The sequence below is a fragment of the Bombyx mori genome, chromosome 3 (assembly GCF_030269925.1).
Source record: "Bombyx mori chromosome 3, ASM3026992v2".
Lineage (NCBI taxonomy): Eukaryota > Metazoa > Arthropoda > Insecta > Lepidoptera > Bombycidae > Bombyx > Bombyx mori.
In genome coordinates this window covers 6,607,692-6,626,733 of record NC_085109.1, presented here as the reverse complement: position 1 = coordinate 6,626,733, position 19,042 = coordinate 6,607,692, and the positions used below count along the sequence as shown (strand labels likewise).

At 35.8% G+C, this 19,042-nt stretch overlaps 1 protein-coding gene across 5 annotated transcripts in view; it reads right to left on the bottom strand.

Annotated features, from left to right (window-relative positions):
* LOC101742414 (rap1 GTPase-activating protein 1) overlaps positions 1–19,042 on the bottom strand; it is a 391,261-nt gene that overhangs the window by 159,378 nt on the left and 212,841 nt on the right. For all 5 annotated transcript variants that reach the window (XM_062675431.1, XM_038019546.2, XM_062675449.1 and 2 more), the window contains one exon: positions 2,944–3,085. In XM_062675431.1, the coding sequence (XP_062531415.1) occupies positions 2,944–3,085 (142 nt within the window). The remainder of the gene's footprint in view (positions 1–2,943; positions 3,086–19,042) is intronic.

Genomic DNA, 19,042 nt, shown 5'->3' with positions numbered 1-19,042 from the left:
TTATTGATTTTATACTTTTCAAATTCAATTTATGCATTCTGATCGTTTTAATTTTTAAATTCTGATTTACACAAATCTGACATTGGAAGGTGATGTTTATGTTAATTAATGCGATATGAAAAAACAATTTAAACCGAATTCAAAAATTTGAATAAGTAATTTGAAATTTAAATATAAATCCGTGCCGCGTATTTTGTGTTGAACATGAAACAGTAGGAATTATATTTATTTTCGTTCCTAAAATTATACACCGTTGAATATTTATAAGGACTGATGTAAAATCGTTTTTATTTATTTATTTAAAACTGTGGTTTATTATACATTTAAAAGTTTTTAGACTTTACGCATAATTACATTTTATAAAACCGAATTATGTGATGACATAAAAGCGGTACATGGTAACTGTATCTAAAAGTACTAGAGGTCCCACAGTAGTCGAAATTCGACTATAATTAATTGGAATTGTAAGTTTGTACACTATTATGATTGTATTTTATACTTCTATAATCACAAATTTCGCCAAGGCTACACTATAAAAAATATTAACAAAGACAAACAATATTTAATCTATTCTCAATTTGACAACAGACGTCAAGAACAAAAGTTTGACAATAAATAGTATGCATGCGTGTGTGCGTCAAATACATGGTATGTAGTGTGTGTAATGTTTTCTTTATTGATTTAATGTATCTTTTATGCATTATTTAAAAAAAATATTAGCATTGTGCACTTCTTCTCAATATTCTCTATAAGTGTGGAAAATTTCATCCTCCTCCGTCGCGCAATTTTCGTGAAAATAGATACAGTTTTTGCTTCACGTATTAATATATAGATATTTAAAGAAAAATACAAACCATTTTATTAATTTTATTTTTTATGTTCGTTTTTATGTCTAGACAAATTTCTGACAAATTTCATATGGGAACTATTAATTGACTACAAGCGTGATAAGTTTGAAAAATACTAAAACGGTCATTGACGTTTATAAAAATATATACTATTTTAGTATTACATTCTTTTAAAAGTAAGGTTTCTCTGATGTTCTCTATAAAGTAATAATATATGGATACAATTTTAAATTCAATTTATGGTTCATATTGAATCAACGAGGTACGAGCACGTATTTGCTCAGTATTTTCTTTTTGGTTGAATCCTCTGTTTCTTATAATATCCGCAATAGTTTATTTAATTGTAGCGGGACCGGACATCGGTAGAGATCTTCCTCAAATCATATTAGAGGCTACTTTTAGGGAAAGCCTGAATTGAGTGCCAGTGAATGAAAAAACATCGTGGTATGTTATGCGAAGAGAATATGGTATAGGTAGATAAAAATACCCTGGGTATGAAAATAGACGGTGATGTGAGAAGGGGGCGTACTTGACTGGGATGGACTGAGTGAAAGAGGCTTTGATAGACATGAAATAACTTATGACAGGCCTGAAAAGAACAAAGGGACTTTTTTTTATTGCTTAGATGGGTGGACGAGCTCACAGCCCGCCTGGTGTTAAGTGGCTACTGGAGCCCATAGACATCTACAACGTAAATGCGCCACCCACCTTGAGATATAAGTTCTACGATCTCAGTATAGTTACAACGGCTGCCCTACCCTTCAGACCGAAACGCATTACTGCTTCACGGCAGAAATAGGCAGGGCGGTGGTACCTACCCGCGCGGACTCACAAGAGGTCCTACCACCAGTGGACATGCTGTGCCGATCCCATATAATGTGGCATAAGGGCTAAAAGAACAAGATTAGAGGCCACTTTTATCTCGATTCTGTACGATGACCTATTCAGCAAATGGTCCACTACAAATTTAACGCATGTCTTGAAGCTAGGCTCATATAGAATATAATATCAATAAGTAATATTTAAGTAAATTGAAGATATGTCTTCAGAAACATCAGTATTCAAAACATAAGCTATGTCGGCCTGATTAAAGCATTCATACAAGGATGTGTCTTTTACAAAAATACAAAGAAAACCCACAGCAACTCTCTCAGCGTCTTCACGGCCGTGGTTCTTGAGTGATACGCTCTGCTTGCCACCCCTGTCTCCGGCATCCGGTCCTTACACTAGCCATCGCGTTTCCGGCGATTATTTCGAGTTAACGAACTTGTTGACTGTTGACCCTTGAAATTGTGGTTCTTCCCTTTCTGATCGCAGGCCGTGTTTTAAGCCCGCACGGATATGCACCACCATCCTGTCTATCTACCATCTCTTTCGGTTGGAATGGTGGGATAGCGGTTATATAATACAAATGAGACTTCAGCTCAGGCGAGTGATGGAATTCACGTTGTGGAAGCCCACAGAGTCATAACGCAAAATACATATATTTTTTATGGTTTTATTTGAGAAACTTAATTCAAATTGTTCAAATGATTGTAAATATAGAGATTGTTATTATGTTATTAATATGACATTTGGACCAATAGGAGCCTTTTAATTTTTTTTACGCAAATTAAAAAAAATGGTTTAAAAATTTAATATCAGAAATCAAGCGAATACACTTCCAAACAAAATACTGTGGGTATTCGTGGGAACTTGCTAGGTCTAGTGTTGGTAAATTCTTTAAGGTTGAGCCTATGAGCTCACCTACCCGGCGGGAAATTGGTACACTAATCCACAAATATAAAAACTTTATATTTACACGCTGTATTATATTCCAGAAAAAAAATATCTTATAATCGTAATCCACAATTCTACAGAATACAACATAATATTAATGTATATCTTTAAAAAAAATTTTCATCGTTTTCATAAACAGTTTTAGGTTAACTACAAGAGAGCCATCTAGTAAATTATTGAACAATTTAAAACTATATTTTACAGTGCCATCTAGCGACCTTTAATAAACTACAGTCGTATAAAATTGCTCACAGATGGCAGGCTTAGAAACTACTAAACTTCATCGGAAGTTTAAAACAAACATAGCTGTTCTTACCTGAGAAAAATATGGTGGAAGTACTGCCCTTTGATCGTCTAATCGCGAACACTGTACTCGTTCAAGTAGCTCAAATAACTCGTGTTGAGCACGAGTACCCGCCGCTGTTGAAGAGCTCCATGGCGCCGACACGTGCTGCCGCCTGTTGACAGAATTACAAACTATCTTGAATCCATTTTTAGTACGTTAATGCAACGCTAGATGTCATTATAAACTATTTTTCATTTTTGATTGTTATTATGAAATTATTATTTAGATACCTAAGTAATATTCCCTTATGAAATGTGTTTTTTTAAATATTTAAATCGTTTCCATTATTTAAGTTTGCAACATTCAACATCATTATTATCAGCCAATATACTGGTATTTGAATGTATAAAAACTACGTAAGTTTTCTATGAAAAAATAAAGAACAAATTAAATTAGAATATAATTTAGCCATAGCAAATGCCAATTTATGGTGCAAAATGGCCCACTGAGTTTCTCACCGGATTTTCTCAGTGGGTCGCGTCTCCGATCCGGAGGTAGATTCTGCGAAGCACTGCTCTTGCTAGGGTCAGTGTTAGCATCACTCCAGTTTGAGCCCCGTGAGCTCACCTACTAGTTAAGGTTACGTTGAAATAGCCTCTCAAGGCTATCAGCTGAGGTAGGAAAAAAAATATGCAAAATGAGACGAAATCAAAAATATTTTAATTATAATAATAAGTTTCCACGATGACACTCGGAAAGATGTTTTTAAATTTCAAGATTCAATTACTAGAAGATCGTTTTTTTTTTCCTACCTAAGCTGAGAGCCTTGAGAGGCTATTTCAGCGTAACCCTAACGTTTGTAGGTGAGCTCACGGGGCTCAAACCTGATGACGTTGCTAACACGAACCCTAGCAAGAGCCGTGCTTCGCAGAATCTACCACCGGATCGGAAACGCGACCCACTGAGAAGATCCGGCGAGAAACTCAGTGGGCTGTGTCTGGGAGTTAATTTACTCGTCGAGCCCTTCGTCGCAAGCGACGGGTTCGACGAGAACGGTGACCGGTGCTTGAAGTACCTAGAAGCACCGTTAGTGGATCGGGAGGATCCGAGATGACGTGTTTTGGGCGACGTCGACTGATTCCATTCTGTTCGCAGGATCGGGAATGTGAAGATCGTAACATCTAGGTATAGGACATAACTTAGTGGTCTTGTAAGCGGCCTCTACAGAGGCAAATGATCAATATTTTTTATCATCATTATAAGTTTATTCAAACACGTTTTATTCTTATTTATGAACCCCGAATAAATAGCCCGACGCCAAATCCAATGCGTTGAAGATTCCAACAATACAGTTCGTTAGGACTTGGCGAATAAAATACACAAATATTGGTCTGAAACTTGAACATTGTTTTATTTTGTTTTCTTCTCTTTAAGCTTTATTTAGGTTCGTTTACATTTTATAAAGTATATTTAGTGGAGATGTGTTTGAATTTTCTATTCATTTGTACTTAATGGGTGATGCATTTTTTTTATTTATATTACCCGTGATATAGACGTAATAATATTATTAAAACGCGTTGCTAATTGAAAAACTGTGATGAAAACTAAACGAAAGTAAAACATACATATATTTACATCAATATACAGCGACCATGTCAACGGTATTTTAAAATAATATTGTTCACTTAACCCTTTCGATGCATACTTCATAAGTATAACAAACACTCAAAATTTTCAATGCGGTGTCATAAATAATAATGACAGCAAAAAAATTCAAGAGAACCGTTTCGAAGAATTATACGGTAATAATATTGCATAAACAAAACGCCATGCGACAGACAGCTCCATCTGTCGGTCGATAACAAAACTTTGTTATAATTACGCGCGTCCCCGCGATTTATGTGTCAATTAACTGACCATTCATCGGGTCCCTTTGCTCTTGTACCGTTGTACTTATGCCCTACGGTCAAGATAATGAGTTTCCGAATGAAATCTCCCCAGCTTTATACAGAACCAGTGCCGGTTCAATCAACGATTGTTTGTGTTTCGACTTAGCCTTATTTAGTTCGAAGGGTGTTTTGTAAAAGCAATAAATTTGATTGGCAGATGTTCTTGTCTTCCGTACGTTTATCTTTTAACTAGCAGCCCGCTCCGGCTTCGCTCGGGTGTTAACAAACATTTCATAATAAATAATTATAATACACACACATCAACCCTTGTACTTGCGTCAAGTTACTAAAAGAAATATTCTAAATATATTATTATTTTAATGAACTTTTATTTTCATTTAAATTATATTGTTTCCTATTTTTTATTATTTTTCTAATTTTCGTAAAAAGGTTATACATACAAAACAAAAGCCATTGAGTTTGTTGAGTCAGAGCTTCCCGGTAAGTGATATTTGACATTGTTTCATTTTTTTAAATAAAATAACACTTATTGTGACATAACTAGGGTAGTTAGACATAATTATGCTGTCGCGACACTTTTTGTAAGTAATAATGTGTTCTACAAAGTCATAGTACATTATTTTATTCTATCATCAATAGTTTTCGCTCACGCGATTTAAATAATATTTTAGGTACTTTTTTTACACCTTGGGTTACATTATTGGATTTTTAGTAAGGATCCCTAATTTAAAAAATAAAAGAATATAGCCTATGTCACTCGGGGATAGTGTAGCTTCCAAATAGGGAAAGAATTTTTCAAATCGGTTCAGTAGTTTCGGAGCCTATTCAATACAAACAAACAAACAAATCTTTCCTCTTTATAAATTAGTATAGATATAATATTAGTATAGATATAATATTAGTATAGATAATATTAGTATAGACTTGTGTGTGTTACAGTGTTATTATATAGCTACTTTAGGTGCTCGTATATAAATCAGTATTGGTAAAAATTTAGATTTTCTATTATTTCAATCTCAAAATTTTAAACAAATATGTTAATTCTGTTAACAAAGAACAAGTCGTTTCTGTCAGTTTCAGATTAAAAATAAACTTTTCCTTTGACCTTCATCAACACATGCAATAAATGAATAAAGAGTTTGCATTTAAAAAACATTTTATGCCTGTGAATAATATTAACATTTTTTATTCCAGCCAGTTCGAGTGGAAACTTGTTTGTAAATATTGTATAAATCACTGAATGGTTCTGTTTGGATGTCGGTGTCCTCACGTGCCTTTTAAAAAATGTTAATTTCACTTCGAGACCCCTTTGTGTTAAATAAAATAAAAACACTAAAAGAAGAAGTTCAATATAATTTATTTATGAACAATTAATATACAGTATTGAATTTTCTGGCATTTAGATATATCATTTAAAATTTATATTTTAATAAACATCTTTAAATATTCACTTTAAAATAAAAAGATAGAATCTGTGTTTTCGAAAGACATTTAAAATTTTACACTTTATCTCTATAATAATAAATCAAATACATAATAGAAAAACAAATATATTTATGTCGTTATATGATATTCATAAATATTAATGAATATTTTATTGAACGCCATCGAGAACGTAGCTAGATAAAAATAATAGTTTAGAACCGTGGCATAAAATATTTAACATGTTGTGAGGTTCAAACTATTTCCATGCATACTTTCGTCAAAATCGATTCAGTGGTTGACATGAAAACGGAACAGACAGAAAGACAGACAGAGTTACTTTCGTATTTAAAGGACATGGGCCATTTTCGGTCCAGCTACTCGTGCTCGCAAGGACATTAATGAAATATCTATAGAAAATTCCTATTTCCGCCGTGAAGCAGTAATGCGTTTCGGTTCGAAGGGTGGGGGGGTTTACGTTGTAGATGTCTATGGGCTCCAGTAACCACTTAACACCAGGTGGGCTGTGAGCTCGTCCATGCATCTAAGCAATAAAAAAAAAACATTTCTTTTTTACATACTTATTGTAAAATTTTAGGGTATTTTAATGGTGGGATAATTAAAATCATATACAAAAAGAAATTAGCTTGACTAAGCTACATTGATAATATTGAAGGAGTTGCCATAGGTAAAATATATATATATATATATATTTTAAACAATTGACAGTAAATCTTCTTAAAAAAAACATTATATTGCAAAAAACTAGCAAAATATATTAACATATTTAATTAATGGATTATAAAATTAATATAAAATATTATATCTAAACAAAAATCTATTTTTATACTTTTAAATCCGTAGAATAAATCATTACATGCATGAATAATTATTGAGCCTAAGCAAAAAAAAAAAAAAAAGTGTGTGTGTCCGCTCCGACGCACGACTGGAGTTTACTGGATATAAAAAATTAAACGAAACAATACGAGAAATAGTTCTATATTACGACAACACGATACACTACAGATTATTAACAAATTAACGAGACACAAAACAAACGACTAACAAATATATGAAAATACAATAATGAGAGAAACGCGCGATCAGTACGAGGCTTTGTGGCGGACTGCCGGCGCAGCAGCCCGGCGTCACCTGCGATAACGCGGCCGCGCGTTGGCTCCTGATTGGCGCGCGCACGCATCACGCAATCAGGAGCCAATCAGGCGCATAACGCATTTCGTGTGACATGCTAGTACGATTTTGGTCCCCATAATTTTCATACCCCGGGCCTATATATGTAAATCGATTCTAAAGGAGTAAACTCCAAAAACCACGATGTTTATTGACGTTTTACATTTGATCACTCGTTTTCGCACTCTTGCGCATTGTGGATATTATTTTACCTGCCTGCCTACCTGGATATTATTATACCTGCTTATTATATTTAAAAATATTTAGAATTAGGTCTGTGTTATAAAGCATAGTAATATAAATAATATTTAAACTGATGATGATGTTAAAGTGTCAGTGTATTGACAGCAAAATCATAGGATATAACCTAAAAATCTTATCTTAAAATATTTTTTAAATATCTCTGTATCCCTATGAACAATATTGATTTTAATTTCTTTATAACAAAAGGGATATATAGTCTGTTATTTAAATTTAATTTCATTACTGTCCTTGAACTTCGTTTACTGGGCCGTGCAATGTATGGAGAGTGGCCCGTGTCCTTTACCAATGGCTTTACTAAAAACACATCAACCGTATGATTACGAAATGAGTACCTAATAAACGACCGAGACCGTGAAACGATAATATTCAAGTGTTCGAACAATATAAATCAAGCTAATTGTATCCTTTCAAACATCTGCTCTTCACTTGTGTGTGAAGTTTCATTCGTTTTGTTTTATGTCTCATAAATTGACGATACAGTGGCAACTGTATACTTAGTGCGAGTTTTTTAACGCTCTCGATAGCGTAAAAGTTAACTCATATTTGTAAGGAATAGGATTGTTTGCTTACGTTTGCCGCTAGGGGCGCTGTTCCAACTGCATACAAAATTGCGTTAACTTTTACGCTATCGAGAACGTTAAAAAACTCGCACTAGGCACACTGGTTTACGAACGAACCACAATGGCACCGCACGTTAACGTTCCACCATCCCCCCGCGTATTTCTGTCGTGAGCAATTGAGACAACGCAATTGAGGTTTCGGCCTCATTTCTATAGGTGTAAAGCGGCATTAAAGTCGTGTTTTATTCCCGTATATGCAATAACAAAAAAAAGAAAAAATCCCGTAGAATAACTACACCAATAAACTTGACCCCGCAGCTTATTACGAGTCATCATCAGTAGTCTCACAGCCTCCATTCGCTGTAGATCGCATTCCTTGGTCTTACGGTCCACTCACTTTCTTATTGAGCTATAGTACGTTTATAGATTAGACTTTTATTTACCGACACGACCGCCGGTCTCAGGATAGTCTGGGTATACTTTGTGAATGGCATACAAAAATAATTTCAAAAAATATAGACCAGAAAAATTATGCATTCCCTTTTTGTTCCACCGTTGATTGATCACGGGTCTATGACGTAATTTTATTCCATTTTCAGAAGACAAGTCTAGTATTATACATATTTAAGTATATTTAAAAATGTTACTATTGAATTATTTTGAAGATATAGAAAGGTTTTCATATCAAATAAAAATTGTGATTTAAGAACTATTGCTCGTATCAAACATCGTCTAGAGTTTTAACGATGGAACTTATACAGGAAATGAACACATGTATTGACACTCAGCATCTATTGGACAGGAGGCCGACACGTTATTGAAACATGAACTTTTTTTTTGACGGAACCTCCATAGTTATTTTGATGGATGATATAATGCAACGGGTGAATATCCTACTTGGTACTGTTTTGGAGCTTTTTGAAATAGGACCTTTTAAATCAGTAAGCTTATTTCGCGGCAGAAATAGTATAATGATTTCTACTCTGCGTACTCATATTGAAAGTAAACATTATTTATCATTAAAACATTATTCTATATTTCATTAGATATTAACCGATTTTTAAGGGCTAACTCTCTGGCTACAAATACTTACTAACAAACTTATTTCGTATCATACGTCGCGGGAGACGACATTTTATGGCGCCGTGGGAAGACATACTACAAAACATATATATTGTTTGTTTTATCTCCGCGAGGGGGAAGCCCCTTGCAGAAAACATATTGCGCGACCAAATTAAATCTTTATGTAATTTTTAATATTTATTACATTAGGATTAGTTCAGTATAAATATTTGGGTTTTTACTGTCCAAGTGAAATCTATAGTCTTATTAGAAAAGTACAAGTTCGTAGGAATATACTTAACGATCACCCTTATTACTAAATTATGCAAAAATGGCCGTACGGATTTGAAAGATTTTTTATATTTTTTTTATTGCCCTTGTAGGCAGACGAAGCATACGGCCTGATGGTGAGTGGTTACCGTCGCCCATGGACTTCAGCAATGCCAGGGGCAGAGCCAAGCCTCAGCCTGCCGAAATTTCGCGCAAAGACGAAACAATCTTATGGCCCGGAATGGTATATAGGTATAGGAGTTTTTATCGTGTTAAATGACATGACATTAGCAACGTCGTGTCGATCTGCTAGGAGTATAATAATAATACGTCTTGACTGGTTCGTGATTTAACCTACTAGCGGATATACAAATCGACTAGTAGTTTTATGGCCTAGAATTAACACAAGCAATTATGAAATGTGCTTATTTGTTTTTCTAATTAGAGAACATAGAAGCCGTTGAAACGCTAAAAGTTAACATTTTTTGTATTTGTATTTTTTTATTGCTTAGGTGGGTGGACGAGTTCACGGCCCACCTGATGTTAAGTGGTTACCGGAGCCCATCTATCTTGAGATATGAGTTGTACGGTCTCAGTTTTTACAGTACAACGGCTGCCCCACCCTTCAAACCGAAGCGCATTACTGCTTCACAGAAATAGGTAAGATGGTGGTACCTACCCGTGCGGACTTACATGACGTCATACCACCAGTAAAAAATATAATACAAATTAATACGCTTTTATTAGCTTCATACGGATGTATTAGTGTGTATGTTAGTATGTAACAGAATCTTTGAACATGATTACGCCCCCTTCAAAAAGTCAGATTAACTCGAAATTTGGCATACTGATTGAGGACCGATGACGATTCAATTTTTTTTACAATAAAATCATTGTTTTTAATTCAAATTTATAAATTATTTTCTATTTTTTAGTTGGATTTTCTATAGAAGCGTATTATTTTAGTTTTTTAAAGTATTATTTATTATAGTTCATATGAGGACAGGGCATTTTCATCACTCACACTTTTGCTGTGTACCTACCTTGTTTTCCAGTTGACTTGTAACGTACAAGAGTGACTAGTAAGTTTTATGTGTGCACACTAAACTTGACACCGATGTGCGTGCATAGATAAGCACCTAACACCTGATTTATAAACGAGCCCGGTATGGTGTGCGGAGTTGCCAGACAACAAAATTAATTATTCACGAAACACTCCAGGAAATGGGGAATCAATTAAACGAGTTTCATTGACTTTCGGGTATTCTTTCATTTTTTAAATTCACACTAAATACTAAGCACTGAATGCGTAAACCAGTGTCTCGATACGGACACCATTAATCGATGTTAGTAGGTTCGCTGATTAAGCCGGAACACATGACTTCCTTCCAACTGATGTAGGCAATATAGCTCACAAAATTGCGCAAACTTGTTAATATTGCAGACATGCGTTCGTCCGTGACACATAATTAGGAACATTTTTGTATCCTATTTATTAAATGCATCTACCAGCAATAAATAGCTCATTAGCGAACCGTCGATAGATCGACTCCTTATTAATGGGTATCAAGTGCGGAACCGACTATTGCGCAGTTTGATTATAGGAATTAGGTATCGACCTCTACGACCTGTGTCTTAGCGCGCGCATATATCTTTGTTTTTCTTTTAAGTTATAACAAGTAATTACCATGTAATGTACCAGTAAAAACCATGATTTATGCGACGTTACCTCGCTCTGAGTCGTTGCGTTTAAGGCTTGAAGTGCAAGCGAGAGCGCGCAACGAGCGACAAAGAGGCACAATCGGCCTCCGCGTTCGGCAGCGTTCGATATCTGTCTCTCTCCTACTTGAGTGAGCGATGCATCCGCGAGGACAGCTGCTATACCATAATACATTTACATGTTTTCGTCAAGTATGAAGTTCAATGAAAAGCGAATGTGGTGTCAATTGTTTATAGCAACGATAATTACGATAATTGAAAAATGAAACCATTCCATCAGTATTTTCTTATGAAATTGTCACGTTCAACTATCGTCAGTAAACCAACTTTACAGACAACCGATTATTTTTTTCAAAAATCCTTTAGTAATTTCTGCAAAATATGTGAAAATAAGGTCGGTATTAAAAGAGTTAATATGTTAAAACCGTTCAGAACGAAAAATACTATGGATGACCGCTGCAATAGCATATACGAAAATCTATGAATCCAATGATATTTTCACACAGCTGGCAATACGAATCGAACTCATGTCGCAGCCCACTGAACCCAGGAGACTTGCGGACATGTAAGAGAGATAGATAGAGGCACATAAGTTATGACTGTTATGTACGAAGAATACCGTAAATACTTTCGCACTGGTGATTTATTTTTGCTGTCTCATATAACTACTAGGACTTCGATGTTTGAGCATTAGCATTTTTTGATAACAATCTAGGTTTTATTGGGAATTCCATGTTCATATTTCGTTAAAATTGTATGGGTTATGAATTTATCCTTTATTCACGCAGCAGACTGCATTCACATATTTTTAATCGGCTTTAAACCGTAAAGCTGAAAATTACTGTCTGGATTACGAAAATTCTTTGTTAATTTTATTTATTAAAATATGTTGTTACATATACTGTCATTGTAATCGAAGATTTGACCTGATACCTCATGGTGGGCGGTGACATTAACCTTGTTAAGGTCAATTAAAAAAATCCCGCCGCGCAGATCATTCTAATATATTATACAAGTAGCCCGCTCCGGCTCCGCACGGGTCTTTAACAAAAATTTCAATGATATTTGACGTTCTTTTATTTTTTTAAATAAAAGACCACTTATTGTGATATAACTATAATAGTTAGACATATATTGTCGCGACCCTTTTTGTAAATAATAATGTGTTCTATAAAGTCGTAGTACATTATTTTATTCTATTATCAATAGTTTTCGCAGGGCATGCGATGTAAAGAATATTTTAGGAAATTTTTTTACACCTTGGGTTACATTATCGGAGTTTTAGTAAGGATCCCTCATTTTTTTAAAAAAGATTATAGCCTGTCTCTCGGGAATAGTGTAGCTTCTAAATAGTGAAAGAAATTTTCAAATCGGTTCAGTAGTTTCGGAGCCTATTCAATACAAACAAACAAACAAATCTTTCCTCTTTATAATATTAGTATAGATTATTAGATCAATAATAACATAAAAACGTAATAATAATATTGTGATATCCGCAGAATAATAAAACTATAATCATTAGGTACACTAAAACTTCTTACAGACGGAAGCACTTTGTCTACACTAGCGTTGGCTATGGATAAACCAGTACGCAACGATGACAAGCCGTACTTGAAAAGTCACAAAAGCCTTTTAAAAGTGTCTGGCGAGTGTGAATCGCAACAAAGAGACTTCCTGGTTGAACATGGCTGTATGTCATGCAACCCTTTGCTTAGGGAACAAAAATTAAAAAAAGATGGTGGCATTTTCATCACTTTGGAGTTTGGACATCCTCTTCCTTTAAACTTATAATGAAACTTCCTTATGGCCGTTTTTAAAACTTTCTGTCTTGAATTACATTTAGTTAATTTTGTTTTGCTGTATAAAAATATTTTTGATAAATTACATAGACTAAAGTTTTTGAGGGCTCTAGTTGCTTCATAACACTACACATTTACTTTAATTAAATAAAATCACACTATAATTACATTTTACACACTTGTGGCAAAACCGATTTTTAAACCGTTTGGATTTTACGACAATCATTGATTGACATTGCCGTAACTGAGCTGAACCATAAGTCAGCCATCTCTTGGCAAATAGCGGCACTAGGAAATATGAGCTTACAAACCCCAACAATAGCAACTAAGGCCGTATAGTAGGATGCGGACGAAAGACACGACACGATCGAGGCCTTACTAGAACAGAGTAGAACACAAGCGATAAACATAAAATATCTATACTAATATATACATCTACAGTGGTTTTTACGGATGTTCCGTTATCTTATACCTTTAAACGAGCAATTCTTGTACATAATAATCTGAATCTCGGAAACGGCTCCAACGATTTTCATAAAATTTAGTATACAGGGAATTTCGGGGGCGATAAATCGATCTAGCTACGATTTATTTTCAGAAAATGTTGTTTTATTCGTGTTTTCAATAATCAACTTTTCCTGACATCTATTGGCGAATAATAATACTATTTTTCTTAATTGAGGGCAACTAACCGCTTTAAAGACACAACAAGATGGCGTTATCAAAAAAAAACGAGCAAAGCTCGGTCATCATCTAGTAACTACTGAACCATGCATCCGATTGATTTTAAACTTGGCATCCATGTAGAAAATACATGTAGTATCTACTTAATGGATAGGGTAATATTTATATGACTGTTGGGCTCCCTAATAATAATGACAATAAACAAAATAAAAAATTTTAAATGCCCAGCGAAGCGGGCGAGTACGGCTAGTTTATGTATAAGCACAAACGATTGAACACAATAGCACCGAAGTATATATGTGGAACGCGAAACAAGATGAACGACATCCTGTCCTGGTGAAACTGGAAAGGCCTCAGGGCCACCAGTAATCCTACAATCATAAAAAATAAAAAATAAAATAAAAAAAAGACGAGCGACATCATCATACGAAGTGAATATTAGATTTGAACGTACTGTAAACAGATTGATTACCAGTATCGACGTGTTTTTTTTTATTGCTTAGAAGGGTGGACGAGCTCACAGCCTACCTGGTGTTAAGTGGTTACTGGAGCCCATAGACATCTACGACGTAAATGCGCCACTCACCATGAGATATCAGTTCTAAGGTCTCAAGTATAGTTACAACGGCTGTCCCGCCCTTCAAACCGAAACGCATTAATGCTTCACGGCAGAAATAGGCAGGGTGGTGGTACCTACTCGCGCGGACTCACAAGAGGTCCTACCACCAGTAATTAATTACGCAAATTATAATTTTGCGGGTTTGATTTTTATTACACGATGTTATTCCTTCACCGTGGAAGTCAATCGTGAACATTTGTCGAGTACGTATTTCATTCGTACCTACGTGTCTTAAAGCCCGTTCATAATTTTATTCTGAGCCTCAGCTCTGAACTATATTTTCCGAAGACAAGAATTCTGTTTACTCTAATAATTGACTCCTTATACATTATGCAATATTCTTTTATAATAATAAATCTTACAATCTTCAGTGACCAAACTAGTTGAATATCATTGAAAAGGTCACTGATCGGCACCCAAGCTATTTTCGGTAATGATGTCAATGACTAATATATGTGATATCAAAATGACTCTACAAAATTATGTAGGTATTTATGCATTATACTACATATGTATTAAATTAGTCTGTCAAAACATGACATAACAAGACAGATTGTTCGTCAAATCTAAATTGTTTTGTTTTTATTGCGAATTGTTTTTTGTTTATTATAAAGATAATAGATAAAGCGAAGTAACTTTAGATTGTTTCATATTGAACAATGACATTGGGGCATTCCTCTCTTTTTTACCACTATGACATTATGTTGTTACAGCATAAGCAGAATCTTAATATGTAAATCTTGCCAAATATGCAATTAAATAAGTTGATTGGTGGTTGAAGCCGGAATCTCGCAAAATTTACTAATTACTTAGGTAAATCTTGTACGAAATTTGAAGCATTACATTTCAGGATCCGTGTATTCGTAATTCGTTGATAATAATTGTGATTTCACAACGTTATTGACGTAGTCACCAGTGCGAAAACTAATCATTTGCTCCAGTGTAAGTTATATCACGAAAAATAGTTCTATTTAATTGGGAAAACGAAAATTTCTCACCGCGTTTTACCTCAAAGTAAAATTCGTAACCGGGTTTGTCAGGGATACCAATTAGTGGCCTCAATACAGGATCGATTTTCAAATAACTTTATCAAGTTTATCATCAAAACTGGCCGTCAAACAGCCGTCCACAAACTTTACGGTTGAGTTGCGTTGCGCAATGGCACTATGTCGGTATTGGCTGTATTGATTCTTGTCGTTGTATCCTAAAATATTTTGCCTTTGGCTTTTTTTTTGGTAGGCTGAGTTTGGCAGAATAACTTACCGACTACCAAAACTAAAAACTCGTATAGATCGCATTGTAGAGGCAGCAACCTACATTGGGCTCTTAAGTAGGGCTGCAAGATTTTTTTCCAGCCTATAAGGGGCGAATGCTAATATAGGCAAAAAATAAGGGAATTCAATTTTTTCCCCGAGATAAATAAAAAACAAAATTTTAGAGATAGTGGAATTCTTTTTTTTTTTATATTCTTCCGAGGAGCAAGTCAGTTTTAACATATTTTTATCGAGTTTAACATATTTATAAAAATCAATAAAATTATAATCGTATGATTCGAATATGGGACAGAGTCAGTCCCGCCGGGACATTTTAAACTACATATACCTAAAATACGGGACGTCCCGGGATATACGGGATGTCTGGCAACCCTAGTCTTAAGATCCATTTTTCAACTGTGTTGAGGTAAAGGCTCCTTCCTGGCAACGCTTGATTACTTTTTGGCAGAAATATAAAGTGTAACGATGATTTTTTATCCACGCAGGCTCAAAATACATAATTGGCGTCTGCTAGAAATCTGGCTTTGTAGATTATCAAAATATGAACTTAACAGATGTATTCGTCTTTACACATTTTTGAGAATATTAATTAGGTTATGTTACATTACGGAGTTTTAACATAACAGAGCTGATACAGATAAGACGTCCGGTGCATTCGTATCTAGCGATGCAACGGTGTTCGAATCCCGCAGGCGGGTACCAATTTTTCTAATGAAATAAGTACTTAGCAATTGTTCACGATTAACTTCCACGGTGAAGGAATAACATCGTGTAATAAAAATCAAAACCCGCAAAATTATAATTTGCGTAATAACTGGTAGTAGGACGTCTTGCGAGTCCGAACGGGTACCAATACCCCGCCTATTTCTGCCGTGAAGTAGTAATTAATGCGTTTCAGTTTGAAGGGCGGGGCAGCCGTTGTACTATTAAAAACTGAGACCTTACAACTCATTTCTCAGATAGCGGCATTTACGTTGTAGATGTCTATGGGCTCCGGTTACCACTTAACTTCAGGTGGGTTGTGAGCTCATCCACCCATCTAAGCTATATAAAAAAACTATATATAGCAATTGTTTTTTTAAAAGCGAATGAACTTTATAAATACATACAAAACATTTTAAAGTGGTTAACAATTGATAAGTATTTTAAATGTCAGTTGATTAGGATATGGCCTAGGTCTGTCGACTTACCGTGAATCGTCCCGCAACCACATCCGAAGGTCCTGGTCGAGGATGAGTATTGCCGACAGAATCAGTTCATCTATCCTTCACATGTAGAAAGTCATAGGTCACTGTCACTATTTTCCAGTTTTTTATATGAAAGGGGGAACTTTATTTAAATATAATGCGCGTTCCGATGCGGCTACAGCGGCTTCGCGCGAAAAACTCTGTTTTTGTTTTTTGCCGCACTAACAGGCAGGCAAGTGGTGGCGCTAGTGTCGCGCCGAAGAACCATTTCCCACGGAAATGGTGCATTCCGATACACACAACATGTCGCAGACCCAGTACAAGAAAAAACAAGAAATGAATAATACATATAAACCAAATTGTGTCGCGTTACGTACTCAAAGAATAAAAAAAAAATTATTCACAATAAAAAAAAAATAATAATAATATAAATATGTATTTTAGAACAAACTGTTACGGGACGGAACATGCCGCTCACCTTAAAAGCACGTAGTTGCTTTTAATATTCAAAAGTTAAAACTAATATCGAAAGAACGTAAAGCTTAAAAAACTTACTCGAAACTAATAAATTCAAAAAACTAATAATTAATGACTTGAACTACTCCAAGGGAAGAGGACATATTTTAACCACGGGTCGTTTATAAAGGGAATTTCCCATTTTAATGGTTACAACTCGTGTGATATTGTCCGAGCCGGGATGAAGTTCGTGGATGCGCGCCAACCTCCATTGCAACGGCGGCAAGCGGTCGTCGCATACCACCACAACAGTGCCTTCACGAAGGGCGACGCCCTTGTCCTGAAGCCACTTGTTACTTTGCTGAAGTTCGTGGAGATATTCTTTGCTCCATCTCTTCCAAAAGTGCTGGATGGATTGTTGAATCCAGCGCCAGCGAGTGAGACGATTCGGTGACTCATCTATCAATGATACGTCAGGCAGAGCTGTCATGGGCTCTCCGATTAAAAAATGGGAAGGTGTTAATGAAAGGGGATCCGAAGCATCTGAACTTAAAACGCAAAGTGGACGCGAATTTAAGATCGCTTCGACCTGACACAAGAACGTATGCATCTCGTCGTACGTTTGGATGCGATTACCTACAACGCGATGAAGATGGTGTTTAAAACTACGAACACCAGACTCATGTAGTCCTCCGAAATGGCTCGCGTATGGAGGTTGAAAGTGCCACGTAATTCCCTGTTGAAGGGTTTGTTGGTTAAGTGCGCTTTGCACAGATTCCCTTCGTAAAAACTCGTAAAGGTCTTGAAGATAGTGGTCACACCCGACAAAGTTCTTTCCACAGTCTGAATAAATATCGGTGCATAAACCACGACGGGACGTGAAACGTCGCAGGGCTGTTATAAAGGCTTCTGTGGAAAGCTCTGAAACTAATTCGAGGTGTATCGCTTTAACGCTCATACACACGAAAACCGACACGTAACATTTTATAATTTTTGCATTACGCACCTTATTGGCGCGCACGTAAAATGGACCAGCAAAATCTACCGCGGTCTTTAGAAACGGTCGCGCGGGGCGAACACGAACTGCTGGGAGTGGTCCCATGCGCGGTTGATTGTGCGGCGGGCGCGCGCGGAAGCACTGCACGCAGCGATGTATGCGCTGCCGCACGATGTTACGGCTTGACAAAATCCAATAGCGTTGTAAAAGCGCGTAGCGAACGGACTGCGGTCCGGCATGTAAATTACATAAGTGTGCATCGTCAATAATAAGATTAGTTAAAGGGTGTTTTTTAGGTAGAATTAATTGATGTTTGGCTTCAAATTGTAAAAGCGATTTATGGATTCGACCACCAACTTTAAGTAACTCGTCCGTATCATCCAAGTATGGCGTTAAACGACGCAAATTCGTTGATGGTAATTTACCCACTCGGATATTGATTATGTCTTCGCTAAACACGGATTGCTGCGTAATTCGAATGAGCCGATTTAATGCGAAATTATATTCTGTCACGGTAATGTACCTTGAAAACGATTGTTGTGTTTTTTTACATTTGTTGAAAAACCGAAAGATGAGTGCGGTGACACGAACAAGTTTTCCAAGCGACGAAAATCGCGTAATAAAATCAACATCCTGTATAGGCGGCGCCGTTGACGCGCTGGAACACACCGATACGTTGCGTTTTTCTTCGCACGTGTCTCTTACGGGATTTTGA